Source organism: Castor canadensis, chromosome 1 (assembly GCF_047511655.1).
Source record: "Castor canadensis chromosome 1, mCasCan1.hap1v2, whole genome shotgun sequence".
Taxonomy (NCBI): Eukaryota; Metazoa; Chordata; class Mammalia; order Rodentia; family Castoridae; genus Castor; species Castor canadensis.
The window spans coordinates 206,455,389-206,471,313 of NC_133386.1; the positions used below are offsets into that span (position 1 = coordinate 206,455,389).

The 15,925-nt window shown below is 49.0% G+C and overlaps 1 protein-coding gene across 3 annotated transcripts in view; it reads right to left on the reverse strand.

The window, feature by feature from the left end:
* Positions 1-15,925, reverse strand: part of Shank2 (SH3 and multiple ankyrin repeat domains 2) — a 505,735-nt gene that overhangs the window by 436,001 nt on the left and 53,809 nt on the right. For all 3 annotated transcript variants that reach the window (XM_074050929.1, XM_074050919.1, XM_074050915.1), the window contains one exon: positions 4,470-4,539. In XM_074050929.1, the coding sequence (XP_073907030.1) occupies positions 4,470-4,522 (53 nt within the window). In that variant the 5' untranslated portion in view covers positions 4,523-4,539. The remainder of the gene's footprint in view (positions 1-4,469; positions 4,540-15,925) is intronic.

Below are 15,925 nucleotides of genomic sequence, written 5' to 3' on the forward strand. Positions count from 1 at the left end.
AACCACTCTCCCTGGCCACAGGAGAGCATTTGGCTCCTAAAAACCTCTGTTATTGGGAATTACTGTATCTCCCATCCAAAAGGCCAATTCTCCATCTTGGTAGGGCACTTGATCTGCTTGGGACAAAAGTTTCACAATGACACTACTCAGGAGCCTCGGTGGTGGGGAGTTTTCAATCACGTGGAGTCCTGACCTCACCTGCTGGCTACAAAAGCCTGGAATAATCGGACCATGGGTGTAGAGTGGCAGGCAACTAAGGGGCCATGCTGGACCTGGGAGGAACGAAGCTTACAAGACCCTTCCCAGTGACTGGTGCGTGTGTGCTGTGTGCTGGGCACCATGGAGCTGCTTTCTTCTTGCTCCCCTTCACAAGGTGAAACATTACAGTCTCCGTACGTGAGGGGAGGATGAACAGGAAAAAGCGAGCTGACCTACAAATGGAGGACTAGAAGGACAATGAATGGCCTCCAGAGTGGCTCATTCAATATTGTGATCCAGCTACACGGGCAGAAGATGGCTCCTGGGGCTATCGCACCCCAATCCGTATGCTTACCCGCACCTTCGGCTTCAGGCAGAGGTTGAGATTATAACTAATGAAACAGCTAAAGCCCTCGACATATTAGCCAAACGACAAACTAGAATACACAGTGCCATCTACCAAAACCGTTTGGCTTTGGACTATTCGCTAGCCTCGGAGGCGGGGTATGTGGAAGCTCAGTCTGAGTGACTGCTGTTTGCAGTGATGATGACGGAAGGGTAACTGAAGAGATTACCGACAAAATGAAAAGGCTTGCCCATGGCCCTCTGCAGACCTGGAAGGGATGCAGTCCCAGTGACCTACTCAGGGGCTGCTTCAAGACCTTAACAGGGGTAATGTTCCTTGTCTTAGGAGCATGGAGGATGTTAGCCTAACTCCCCAGTACTGCCCAGAGCCATTATGCAAGCCACTACAGAAAGACAGACAGCTGCTCATGGAATGACGGTGTGGAACTATAAACCCCTAGGTCAAGATGAGGCTCTTTCACGCAGAAGAGGGTACAAGCATCAAAGGGGGAACCTGTGGCAGGAAGGCAGGTGGGGTCAAGGGGAAGGGAGATAATGAGTGCCACAGTGAAACAAAGGAAAACTGGATTTGGGGAATGTCACCCGGGGTGAGACCGGAGAAGGGTCACCTCACCCCAGAGGTTAAAGCTGCCAATGATTCGACATGTGACTATGTATGTGACAAGCTGTGCACCACCCCCCCATTTCTGTAACCTGCTCTGAATGGTTTATAAGGAACGCCCCCTTTGTTCTCGGGACTCAGTCTTTGCACTGAGTCCACTTTGTCACTGCTGGCCTGCTTAATAAACTTGCTTCCCGAAAGCTTTGGTGCCCTGTCTCTGTCTGAGCCTTCCTGAAACAGTTTTGCCCAGGATCGGCCACAGACCACGATCCTCTTACCTACAGCCTCCCAGTAGCTGGGACCTCAGTGGTACAAGCCACCACTGCGCAGCTTGTTGGTTGAGATGAGATCTCACTAACTTTTTGTCAGACTGGCCTAGAGCCATGATCACGTGATCTCTGCCTCCCACGTAGCCAGATTACAGGTGTGAACCACTGCACCCAGCTTCCTGATCCTCTGAGCTACTCTCCCCTGGGGCTCCTCTCATCATGTGAGCTGCCTGTGTGAATCACCCGATTTCCATTTTTAGTGTGTTTTCTGTTGGTTCAATTTACAAAGCTGCAGGCAGAGTGATGGGGAAAAGTTTCTCCTCCCTTTGGAAGGAAGGAGGGAGAAAAGGAAAGAAGGGAGGGAGGGATAAAAGGGAAGGAAGGAGAGGAGGGAATGAGGAAAGGTGGTGGACTGATAACACATGGGTAGATGGGTGGATGGATGGATGGATGGGACTTCAATGGCTGAGCTGGTGCATGGATGTGACAGGTGTATGGATGGATGATTGGATAGGAGATGGACACACGGATGGGTGTGTGAATAATGAATAGGTACATAGGTGGCTGGGTGGATCATTGTGTACATGAACGCACTGATACACGGTAGAGGAAGGGAGGGAAGAGAGAGGGAGGGAGGGAAGAGAGAGGGAGGGAGGGAGGGAGGGATACAAGACTCTTCTAATTCAAGATAAATAATGGCTGACAGTGGTACAGTATGGAGATGCACCAAGATGGTAGCTTGTACTTCTACCTAGACTCTCTCTAGTGCACTCATCATGTGCACTAGTGATACAAGCACAGTCTCGAAGGGAGGAGGGCGGCTTCAGTCTCCAGCAATGGCTCCTTCTGCAGCCCATGTGCCGTTGTCCATGGTATGCAAAGCTCATGACTCATAGGGTGTCCTTTTTTTCCCCCTCCCCAACGCTCAGGGTTGGCAGAGAACAAGGTCTGTTCCTGGGGGCCCAGCAGGTGTCAGTGCAGGCACACAGCCAGCCCCGACTCCAGGCGCTCTGGCTGTGCATCCTTGTTTCACGTGACTGCGCTCTGAGACCTCCCGGGGCTCTGGGGATGCCCATCATCTGTCTCCAGCATCTGCAGAAAAACTTGTTTCTAATATACAGGGGGGGAAAGCAGCAAAATATCCTTTGAGGAGGCTCAGGTCTTCTTGTTCCACCTCGTAGTGGTTTGTGGTGTCTTTCTGCACTGGCAGGCAGCAGGTCAGCTCCATGTGGCTTTGGTTCCACTCAAGAGCTGTCTCTGTCCCCTCCCTGCTGAGCCTGTGTTACTGCCAACCCCAGCAGGGTCCACTGTGAGGGCACGGCTGGGAGGGGTGCATGCACAGACAAGGGTCAGTAGGCTGATGGAGCATGACTGTGCCAAGTCCCTGGGCACTAAGGTCCACGGTGAAGGACAAGTGGCCACTGTGATGGACTCTAGTGTCCTTCCAGCTCTTCCCACGCAGGTGAGTGCTAGCCTTTTCACACGAGCCTACAGCACTGTGGAAAGCATGCAGCAGGCTGCAAGGCAATCTCCACGTTAGCCCCGGAAACAGGAATGAGAGCTCCTCAAGAGCCCACCTAGCCCCGTCCCTGTTGCCCATGTGCAAAAGCAGGTGAGACACTCCAGTCCCCCAGTGAGTGTAGGAAGCGTCTCAAAGATGCCCCAAACTGCATCAAACTGATTGGGGAAGAAAACAAAAACAAAAACAAAAGCTGGCCCCTCTCCATCTGCTTCCCACTCAGCTGGTCTCCTCCAGGCCCTTCCTTGGCTCTGCCATGCTCTCTTACATTCACCTACTTAATATGACATTTCTGGTCTCCACACTGAGGCCACAGGGCATTGACCACTGGGACTTCGATGTGTTTTACTTGTCACTCACGTTCTGCATATTGTCTGAGACATAGTGGACCCTCACTGAACACATGCTGGACAGGAGCCCTCGGGAGACAGCAGAACACGGCAGGAGGAGAGGTAGCAGAGTGTCAGTGGTGTTTCAGGTCCAGCCACCACTGGCATATGGGAACACGGGCCCAGTGTCCCTAGACCTACAGGTACATCTTAGGTCAGGTTTGGGCAGAAATGTGATACACATCAATGTTAGAAGGGCACTGGTTTTTAAGGCTCATTTTGCAGGCCACACATGTACACAACTGGGCCCAGGGGCCTCTGGCTGGTGACCCAAGGTGTCATAGGACCAAACTGTGAAGTGTGGGTAACCTCTGGGTCTTCTTTATCCAGTAAAAGGGGTGGTGAGGATGTCTATGTCAAACTAAAATCACAGCCAGGCTCTAGGGACAAAATGGATAGCCCAAAGCAGGAAGAATGGCAGGGAAAGTCCTTGAGTTCCTCAGCCCCCACCTCAGCCAGCAGAACCCCTGGGCCACGAGGATATGCCACTATAACCCCTCATGCTAGCTTTGGGGAGATAGCTGCGAATGAGCACATCTGGTACCAATCCTCAGAGCAGAAGAGCCCCAGCAGCCAGGTCTGAAAGTGGGGTGAACAGAGAGAAGCAAAGGCTGCACCAGGTCACCCTGGTTCTCTGCAGGAAAGTCCTGGATCTCAAGGCCTGACCCCAAGGCTCCTGACCCTAACAAGGGGCTTGAATAACCCGATTAGCAGTGTGTGGGAACAGTGGACACATGACTGAGGAGCCCAGCAAACATTTAATGATTAACTCCAGGCTAGGGTGGCCAAGTAGAACAGAGGGCGCCAGCCACATTTGCATTGCAGATAAGCAACCAATAAATTTTACTCTAAGTATGTCCCACGCAATTGCAGAGGCATACTTATGCCCAACAGCCATTCATTGTTCACCTGACATTCCAACGGCACTGGGTAACTTGCGTGTTGGTAGCACTGTGGGGGCTGGATCTGGTTCTTTGACCACCCCCCTCCAGGACCAGGCTGCAAGGGAGGAACAGACAGCAAAGACCAAAAGGACCCCCCGCAAAGCTGGCTTCCCTAGGAAAAGCCAGCCTGGGGCAGAGGACAAAAGGTCCCATTTACCTATTCTCTCAGGGGAGAACACTGACCTATAAAATCCCGGGTCGATGAAGTTCAATGGTTTAGTATGTGCCTCTTGCATCAGCTCTCCTGGGATAGCTATTAATAAGGAGAAAAGAAAATAACCACAGTGAAGCAATTTCCACAGACTTGGTATTTTGCTGCTAAATTGCTCCAAAAAACATAAAATCTTAAACTGGCTCATTAGTCCCCTAACGGTCCCAATAGATTTTCTTACTTGGGCTCTTCAGCCATCATGCACACATGAAAGTTGACCTGGGATGAAAGATGTCCCCACCCCTAAAAGCCCCAAAGAGACAAAAACCTCATGGCCCAGGTTGCAAACCCTTTGGAGGTCACCCACAAACCTGCAGGGGTCCCATCAGTGTACTCTGGTTTAAAATATGAAAGACATTCATTCAAAGGATATCTCCAAGGGTTGGGGAGAGATTTGGGGACTACAGATGTATTTTGTGCATTCAAAAGTATAAAATTTGCTCATCTTCAATGCAGTGAGACTTCCCCACACACCAAATGCTGCTTTGGGGCTTTATTCAGACATCTAAACCCAGGTCAAGATCAAGGTCATGGTCACAGCATTGAGGGCAGCCTCTGCAGGAACCTGTGGAATAGAATCCAATGCTGGAGCAATCTAGGTTCTGCTGCCATGTTTTTGAAAATCACCATTTTGAGAGACACAGACACTGTGCAGAGAGTGAGGGAGGAAAGACCAGGCCCCTGGTCATTCCAGACCCAACCAGGTGGAAAGGCCAGCCAGGAAGCCCAGAGAAAGGCAGACTTGTTTCTTAGTGTTGACTTAATCCATCTTTCTCTCCCTGTACCCATGCAACATGTCAACTGTAAAGGAAATGGAGCACATGGGGCCCTGACCAGGGCACGGGCTGTACCCCCCTGGAAATTTCAGCAACAGCAGTCTCTGATCCAGCCCTACAAACCCCAGAAGGGTGGACAAAGTCCACCCAGACGCAGCCCCTCCCATCTCCACCTCTTGTGCTGTAGTCCAACCTCTGTCTTCTTAATTAAGATGCTGCATTTACATCGAGTCCACCTGGACCACCTAAAATGAGGCCCATCTGAAGAGTCTCATTACACCTGCAAAGCTCTTCTTGCTATATAAGGCCTCAAGAATTAGGGTCTGATGTGGAGGGGGTCATTATGCAGCCTGCACAAATACCCTAAATCACTATTTGCAGATAAGCCAAGGGGAGGAGAACACCCTTCTCTCAGCAAGGCTGTGAGCCCAGACATGAAGAAGCCTGACAAGGTCAGGGATGCTAAAACTTCCATTGTACATGACAAGAAGACCCAAGAGGCCACTGCAGCAGGGTGGAGCGGGGTGGAGGGTCTAGGGGGGTCCCTGCAGCACAAAGGGAAAGAGCTCAGCCCTCAAATGGGTATAGAATGTCGAAGACTACGGTGGAAGATGTCCAGGAGGCTAGTCCCCATAGGATCACATCTCAGAGACTCCAGGGATACGAGGGAGCACAAAGGGAGGCTGTGCTGAGGCTCTTAGGGACACTGTCCTGTGCATATGGTCCTTGCAGTCTCAATGCAACAGACCAAACTGTGCCCCCCCACAAAAAAAAAATTCATAGGCAAAGCCCTAACTCCAATGTGTGTCCTATCTCAATGAGAGATAGGACATTGAGGACTGATCAAGGTTAAATGATAATAACGGTGAGTTCTAATCCAACAGGACTGGTGTCCTTACAAGAGAGACCAGTGTCTCCATGTGAGACACAGTAAGCAGGTAGCGAGCAGAGTCATCACCGGGAAATAAATCACCAACACTGATCTCAGACTTCTGGTCTCCAGAACCATGTGAAAACGCATTTCTGTTTTTTAAGCTGTCCCGTCTGTGGTATTTTGTTATAACAGTCCAAGCTGGTATGCTTGCCTTCTACAAAGGCACACACAGGGGCTGGGCATGGTGCCTCATGCCTGTAATCCCAACTACTCAGCAGGTGGATATTGGAGGATCATAGTTAGAGTCCAGCCCTGGGCAAAAATGCAAGACCCTACATAAAAAGTAACTAAAGCACAAAAGGGCTGGAGGGTCTGGCTCAAGTGGCAGAGCACCTGTCTAGCAAGTCAGCAAGCTCAAGGCGCTAAATTTGAAGTCCAGCATTGCCAAAAAGAAAAGGCATGCAGGAACATCAGGTTGGGGCAAACCAGTCAACCCTATGCCATTTTGTTCCTAAACTCCTGCTGGGTTATGTCAATCCCAGCCTTGACCTTAAGATCACTGTCCCTCTCAGCAGCTGGGCCTCCTGGGATGCATCTATCCTGAGACAATGGCTCTCTGTAGACCTCAGTTTCTGCAGAATTGAAAGGTAGGCTTGCAGATGGCCTTATTTAAAGAGTTTGTATTTAGATACAAGGGGAAAGGCCTTCAAGACCCGTCCACTGCCACACAGTAAGCTCAGACCGGGTGGGCAGCTTGGCAGTGGCCTCTTCTTACACCCACTGAGTCTGCCCTGCAGCAGTTCCGCCTCTTCTACTGGGCATCCCAGGCCTCCTGCACACACAGTGAATTAACCCAGCAAGCTATAACAGCCCAATGCCACAGGCAGGATGTAAGTAAAGAGTGTCACGTTCACAGCAAATGAGATTACAGGGCAGTGAGCACAAGCCAATCCATGCCACGCACACTGATGTGGAGGCCCGGGGTAGGAAAGGTCATGCTGTCGATGACAGACACCATACTTATGAGAGCTCTCTGGCAACGGCTACCAGATGTACGTGAATGTCACTGTCAAGTGCAAGCCACACTCCTAAAATCCCGCTACGTGGTGCAGGGCTGGGGTCCACCATTCTTCCAACACTGAGCACCATATGCGTTTCAGCAGTCCTGCTCTGGCTAAGGTTCTCTGGCATTTAACCTTGGCCAGGACAGAGAAGGAGGAGACCTTCCTGGGCTCTACTCTGGGACCATATCCAACCCTAGACCAGCCACACGTGACCAACGGGGCTGAGACCCCACACTGAGTAGCTGCCCACAGGGTCACCCACGACAGGAACCCTTATGTTACAGCCATGGTCTACAGGTCCAGGCAAGAGTTGGCATGCCTTCTAAACTACAGGTGACCAGAGCCAAGTTAGATCACTGAGTCTGGGACCTGGGCACATCACACAGTAAAATCACAGAACTCTGACCTTGGCTGAGAAGAAATATGTCACTGAGATTTTAAGATTTTGACACATATGTCACCAAAATACATAAAAAAATTCAAAGCAAGCCTCGGGACTCTCAACAGATCCTGGTGCAGTACCCAATGTTCCAAAGGCCAGCCGCAGACATCTGGGGACACAATGGTGGGAGGATCCCCTGTGGGACACCAAGTCTGAAGGAAGCTTCTGGTCCCCGAGTGCCCCCCTGACTGCTTGGGCACAGCACTGACCGTGCTTGGGTGGGACTGCGGCTACCTGTTCTGCCATCACTGGTAATGACTATATTTAAGCTGGGGATGGGCTTGTTTAATTCCTATTATTCCGACGTTTCTGGGAACCCTCTCTCCTTTGCAACCTGAATGTCAACCTTCTAGTCTTGTTTTCTTCCAAGAGAATGTTGCTGGAGTCCCTTTAGGTCTGAGAAGTTGAAAGCGACAGCGCTCACCTCTGCAGCATGGGAATGTCCTGCAGGCTCCCCTGAGGTGACCCTGGGTGTGCTAGTCCTTGGTTATCAGGTTTCCAGGACAGGATCGTCTGTCCATAGCCCAGCTCAACAACCTCCTGGAGCATGTGGCATGACTAGCGAAGTGTGGGCAGCCTGAGGCCAGCCCTGACTTCCCCCTACACAGCCAAGGCCTACTGTGAGATGCCTGCTCCAGACACTGCCCTCCTTCCTGTCCTATGCACTGTCTGTCCAGGGTTCCTGTCCACACCTGAGCTTCCACGCCATTCTGAGAATCAGATGCAGGAGGCTGCCTTGGGATCTGGGAATCAGTGACCTTCAGATGTCCTCCATGGGCCAACTTTTACACTCTCATCTTTTTCTCAGGAGCGCGGTTGAACCTTATCCTCAAGCCTCCTTCACAATCCAACCACGCACTGCCCTGGACCAGACCAGGCCACAGTCATGGAGCATTACCCACGAGCCCTCTGTCGGGAGCCATCTTCTGTCCATCCTCTGTGGGACTCCAGCAGACGGCCACCCTACCTTTTCCAGTGGTGCACAGAGGATGAGTGTGAGTGAACACATCTCTGGGGGCTGGAGCACCACAAACTAGCACCCATGCCAGCTCGCCTGGGATCTACCCTTTCCATAGAGAAGGCTCCTGCCAACGAGGACAGTCTGAGGTTTCACACCCCATGCATTCTTTTAAAAAATATTCTATTAGTGTATATTAATTATACGACAGGATTTTCCTCTCATCTTTCCATTTAGCATATAATGTACCTTCATCAAATTCAATCCCTTTACTACCCCGTATTATTCATCCTCGATAAGGAGACTGCACACAGCAGCCTGTGGCCAGTGCCTTGAAGATCCCAGAGGAACACAGACAGACAGACAGAGAGCAGACGTCCCATGGGCAGGGAAAGCTGAGCAGTGGAGTTCCTAGGTAAGACATGGGCCAACTATAATCAGCCTCCCTACCAAGCCTGGGTTCCACAGACACAGATTTCGCCAACCTCAGATGGAAAACATTTGGGGGAAAATTGCATGTGTACTGAACACGCAGACTTCTTCCCTATCATTATTCCCGTACACCACATTTACATCGGGTCAGGATGCTAAGTCATCTGCAGATGATTAAGTTTGGGGGAAGATGTGTCTCTGCCATTTTAGAGGCATGACCTGAGCATCCACGGACTTTGGTGCCCTCAGGGGTTCTGGAACCATCCCCTGTGGACATGGAGGAATGACTATAATTAAGTGCTCAGATATTACTTTCAAGTATCAAGAGTGTGATGAGTTCTTGCCTTAATGATCTAACATCCCCTGGACCTCAAACCATGGCTTTTCTTACTTTCCACTCCATGGTTCGAGAAATATTCAATATCCACCACAATGGCCCATGGCATCCGGGGACCATTTGACACTGGTGTTAAAAGGGAAACCGAGACACAATCAAATTTGAAAGAGTTCATGTTAAGAGGAAGAGCCACAGGGAAGGAAGTTCAGGCTCCACCTCGAGACAAAAGGGGAAGTGTTCCCTGGTGAACACAAGGGCAAAGACCAGACTCAGTGGCCACCATTCTGTGACTGCCACATCTGGTGGGTCTCGTGGAGTCCCGAGTTTGTGCAACCCTGAGTGAGCTGGCAGCTTCTGGCTGAGGGAGCTTGTCGTTCCTTCCCTTACCACAGGTGTTTACAAGAAATAGCTCAAGGTAAGTTTCACTTAGGTTTGCAAAACCAGCAAGGTCAAGATCACGGGGGCCTCGCTAGCTTTGTCTGCTCAGTGCTCTTCACGCCTGGTCTGCGTTTTAACTTACTTTAAATTTAATTTACTTCACAATATTAAACAATCCATGTGACTCCAAAATGTTCCTGGATGTAAGTCTAGACAGAATACACAGGAAACCAGATATCGATTCTTTGCCTGAGTTGCAAAACTGAGATTCATTTTATGTTCATGAAAATATTTCATGAGATTAGATTTTCCGAACACTAAATTTAAACATGGCCAATTTATTTCCATTTGCTAATACAATGTTCATTAACTATCATTTGTATTTTGCCTTTCAACAGGCAAAACACTGAAATACTGAAATACATACGGTTTTTGGAATCATGACAAGTGTTTAATGTTAAGTTTGGCTTAATTTACATTTTTTTGTAAATGCATCCAAATTCTGTCTTCAGATTTTTTTTTTTTGTTTTGGCAGCACTGGGATTTGAACTCAGGGCCTCAGGCTTGCTACACAGGTGTTCTTACCGCTTGAGCCACACTGCCAGCCCCTACATCCAAATTCTATAAACTTGGAACGTGTTAAAGTTTTAACCATTGAGAGTCCACCCCCGTGGAACATGAGAAAAGCTACATTATAACACAGGCACAATTTTGCACCACAGAAAATGAGGCAGATTCACCTAGGAGGACATAATTTCCAACAACCGCTACTTTTCACCCAATGGTGGACACCAGTGCAGTGTCCATCACAGCAAAGAAATTCAGCCTTATTTGGGTCTCGCCAGTTTTCAATCATATATTATGAAGGCTGTCTGAGGAGGCCAGAGTGTGCAGTGGGGCCGGCCTGATTTCAACCTTCAAACTGGAACCACATGCATCCCATGGGTGCTCCTGCCCCAGCCCCAAGTGCCAGGGACCGTCCCCCAGCACCCCCAAAGAGGCCGTGACCCAGGAGGGAGCAGTTGCCTCCTTCAGGATGGAGGCCCAGACCTCCAGTCTGCGTAAACAGAGGAACAGTGAGTGTGGGTGCAGCACACACCACGGATGGGGAACTGAAATAACAGAAATGTGTCTGTGCACAGCTCTGGAAGCTGGAAATCTGAGACTGAGGTGCTGGGCAATTCAGATCCTGGAGAGGACCCTCTTCCGGCTATAGCTATGACCTTCCGGCTATGTCCTCACACAGCCTCTTCTTTGTGCACCCATGGAGAGCGAGCCACTAATCCTGTCAGGCCAGGACCCCACCCTCGTGACCTCACCTAACTTGGATGACTTCCTCAGAGGCCTCATCTCTAGGTGCAGCCATGCTGGGGGCTAGAGTTTCAACGTGAGCTCTGAGGGGAGGTGACATTCAGCACTGGGAAGGCCACCGTGGTCCTGAGAACCTTGGGCCACGCTGACTCCCATAGCTGGGAGGCCTCTCGGGGCTGCAGCCCAGGGTGGGTATGATGGCTGTCTCTCCAGAGATGACTGAAGGTTCAGTGCAAATAAGCTCTGTAGCCCAGCGCCATCCTGGGACACCCTGAGGGGGTGACCATCAGGATTTCCAACACAACAGGGCCACTCCACCACAAATAAGCTCTCAGCTACACAAGCAGCAGCCATCATCCTCCTCTTCGTCTTGCTGCTCCCTGCCTGCCCTGGTGGAAGAGGAATGTCTACCCTGAGAACGTGGATGAGGGGTTATGGTGTGACAGCACACTATCTCGGGGTGCTTTACTTAAAAGAATCAGCCATAGGAGATCTGGCTCCTGATTGCTGCTGTTGTTTGATTTTTTTTTAATTTAAATTTAGGCTCTTGTGCTTGCTAAGCCCTGTGCTGTGCCACTTGAGACCCTCCGCCAGCCATTTTTGCATTGGTAATTTCTGAGATAAGGTCTTGCTTTATGCTGGGGTCAGCCTGGACCTCGACACTCCTGTTTGAGCTTCCCTGCACAGCTGGGATGACAGGTATGCACCACTGTGCCCAGCCACGGATTGAGATGGGGTCTTGAGAACTATTTGCCTGGGCTATGATCCTCCCTGTCTCCGCCTCCCAAGTAGCTAAGATTACAGGTGTGAGCGGTGACACCCAACCACTCGCCTGTTTTGAATGGTTTCCTCAGGAAAAGCCCTAGAGTGGGAAAGAGTCAGAGGGGCGTGTGCATTCATTCCCACATGCACCTCTGGGGAGGAACTGGGAGATGGCCGTGCAGGAAGGATTTACACTAGGGCACTGCACACCTCCTGCAGGTGCACAACCAACCCAACCGCTGGCCAGAAGATGGCAACTGCTCAAACAGCCTCAGCGTCCCACACCTCTCCCGGTATCCTGGACTACAGCAAGGGAGGAGACGATCAAAAATGCATGAGCATCACAAATTCAGAATCCTTCAAAGATGTTTCTGGGCAGCGTTTCTAAGTACTCTGGTCTCCAGGGAATCATCAGATGGAGGCTGAGAAGTGAACATCCAACCCCACAGCCTGCCGTCTCTGATGACAGCTCAGCAACTTATGCAAGAGCTTCAAGAGTCTAATATAGACACATATGTATTTTGAGTCTCTAAAAAATGGGATAAGCCGTCAAATCATTCAAATTTTTGGCCAAAAGTTATCCAAATTTGATGAAAACTATAAACTCATGGACTCAAGAAATTCAATGAAAGCACAAGGATCATGAAGAAAATGGCATTAGATGTATCATAACCACGACGAGGAGACAAGTCTTTAAAGCAGACAGAGGGGTAAAAACAGGAATGTGACACCCAGAAAACAAACTTCGGGGTGGTGGCAGGTTTCTGGTGAGAGCTGGCAAACAATGGAGGAGCGTCTTCCGGACTGAAAGGAAAAACAGCCAGCTGGAGTCACATGGCCCGTGAAAGTGTGGAAAACGAGGGCTTTTCAGACACACAGAGCTAAAGGCAGGCACACACAGGAGACCCGTCCTGACACAAAATGACAGAGGATTCCAGGTGAAGATACAGGTTTGCAGAGGAGGAGGACAAGTGTAAAGGACAATCACAAGAACGGACACTTGGCTCCATCTCCATTAAATCTGGCAGGACTGATGGTTTAAACAGAAAAGGGGAGTGGGGGTTTGGTGACACGTGTGGAAGAAAACATAGAAAGCAGAGGGGCTGTTGTCACCCGTGCCGTGCTTACGTGAGCGGGTATAATGTGACAGAACGCTGGTCTTCATACGGCCATCGAAAGATGAAGACGTACACAACAAGCCATTAGCACAACACAGAGTGAGCACTACAAACCAAGGAAGGAGACATGGCAATCGAAGAGCCTCCTGCTAATCTAAAAAAGAGGCAGAAAATAAGAAAAAACAGAGAACAGAGGGAACAAAAAGAAAACAAATGTAATCAATGTTTCATGCTCAGCATGACCCAACTCGAAACTGCCTATAAGAAATGCATTTTATACAAATCACCAATGTCAAAAATAGGCAAAGAACTTGAACAGACATTTCTCCAAACAAGACACACAAATGACCAGAAAGCACATAAAAAAATGCTCACAGCACTGAGTGTGAAGGGGACACAACCAAATGACGTTGTCGACGAGTACCCACGGCCACGAAGATGGCAACAGTAATGTGATGACAACAGTGATTAATAGCAGAAAAGATCACAAAAGGTGAAATACAGACAGGCAGAAATCCAAAAGAACTTGGAACAGACACTCAAACAAGATTTATGCACTAATGTTCATAGCAGCATTATTTCAAACAGAAAAACGTGGAAAGAACCCATTCATTTGTTCATCAACTGAAGAAAGAAAAGATGTGCTGTGGACATACAACGGAACATTACCGAGCCATAAAAAGGAAGGGAATTCTGGCACACGTATGACACAACATGGATGAACCACTGTGGTCAGTAACAGCCCCTTATAGAAGGCGCCATCTTGTGTGATTCCACCTGTAAAAAATCCTAGAAAAGAGACAGAAAGTAGAACAGGGTCTACCAGGGGTTAAAGAGAGGGGGGAGTTGGGTTTTTGTTAGGGTGACTAAAATGTTTTGAGTATAGATTATACTGATGACCAAACAACAAATTTGTTTAACACAAATGCACAGTTGTGAGTGGTTAACATGATAAAATATTACATTATTATATTTTACCACAATAAAATTCTTTATGCACTTTAAAAACCATAAATAGGTGAAAATTAAGTGAACAGGAAAAGGTAAGGTGGGTTCACCCTGGTTACAAGTCTTCTCTCAAATGTGGAAGCAAGGAGTGAGGAAGGGGACGAGGGGACGGTGAGAGAGGGCTGCTGTGACCAAGTACAGTAAATGTACAGAAATGTCACAATGGAACCCCTTGCCTTGTACAATTAATAAACGATAAATAAATAAATAAAAGCTGAAGTTGTTCTGTTAATTTTTCCAGAAAAGTGAAAACATGGAAACTACCTTTTCATTTTACAAGGCAACATTAATGACCTTGATACTAAAACGAAAACAGACCACAGACTTTCATGAACACAGATGCAACAAAAAGTCTAAATGAAACTTTAGCAATTGAATCCAGCCAACATGAAAAGGATAATCCCTCATGACCAAGCGTGGTCATACCAGGAAGGAAAGTGGACTTAGCATCTGAAAATCAGTGTCAATCACCATCCCGACAGACCAAACCCAAACCATGCAATCCTTTCACTACATGCAGAAAAAGCGCTCCATAAAATCCTGCGTGGCTTCAGGAGGGAGCGCTCAGCAAAGGAGGGCTGGAAGGGACCTGCCCAGCCCGAGTGCATGGCAGAAAGCCCACGGAGAGCCCTGTGCTACCAGGTGAGAGACAGAAACTGTCCCCGTAAGATCGAGGACAAGACAGGGTCATCGCTCTCACAGCTTTTCCTCAGCAAGATGAGAAAAATGAGGAAGACACAACCAGATTAGGATAAAAGAGAAAAGGCTGTTTTTATCTACATGGCCTGGTGCATGAAGAAAATGTATTGGAACCCTTCTCACAAAACCATCAGAAGTAAGAAGTGACTTTAGCAAGATAGGGGGATAAGGGATGGATAGAAAACCACCGATTGCATTTCTACATCCAGGGCAAGCGTCCCTGAGCTGAAAATTCAGAGTCTAGTGCGCCAGCATGCAAAAGGTTCACCCTGTAGCTTTGGATTTGGGTTTTTTTTGCGTTTTGTGTTTTGTTTTTAATATAAGGGATGCTCAGTCAGTAGCATCTATGCAAATATTCCAGATCTAAAAAGTCCCCAATCCAGACACTTCTAGCCCTCAGCCCTTCAGATAAGGCACGTCAACCTGCAGCTGCCCTGGAGAACTGGAGACCGAAATTTTAAAACACCACCACTTATGAATACCAACAAAGTAGGACACAGGAGACGCTTGGGGAAAACCTGGCAGAGGTAAAACAATCTACTCACAGAAAATGACAAACACTGCAGAGACGTTCAAGATGACCTCAGTGACAAAGGGGCCACCTCCCCATGAGGGCCCAAGTTCACACAGCCTACGCTAGCCCAGGACTTCTGCAGGACTGGCAGCCAGCATCGCTCTGTCTGTAGCCTGCCTGCCACGTGGAGGTGACACAGCCTTTGCTGACCCCCAGGATGAATGTCATTATCTTCAGCTGCACTTGCAACTAAAAGTCAGGAGCAAAGGGCTGTGGGCACCCTTATTCCAGATGCAGCATGGCGACGCCTCCCTGTATCCCACCACACCTCGTTATTTATAAGAACGAGCCACAGGCATACAATGTGTGCTTGCTTCATTTAAAGGACTCTACCTGCTGGTGCTCTGGAGCGACAGGGAGGGGCCGACATGAAGAGAGCAGAGAGGCGGTTCTCACAGGAAGACGTGGAGGAGGAGTGAGCTCTAATTTATGGTCTGGGCAAATAAAATAGCCATTCGTACCAGGGTAGGATCACAGAATAGCAAAGAAACACAGTGTGCCCCGCGCTAACCCCATGTAACAATGCTCCGTAAAAGAAGGCCACAGCTTAAGGCCAGGCTGCAAAACAAAACAGGGAGAAAGCTCAATTCGTAATTAAAGTAGATGCAAGTCTCTAGAAAACACCTACAGATGGCCTGTTTGAGAAACAAAAAAGCCTGTCAATCCACATAAATAAACCACAGCAGGCTTGTACA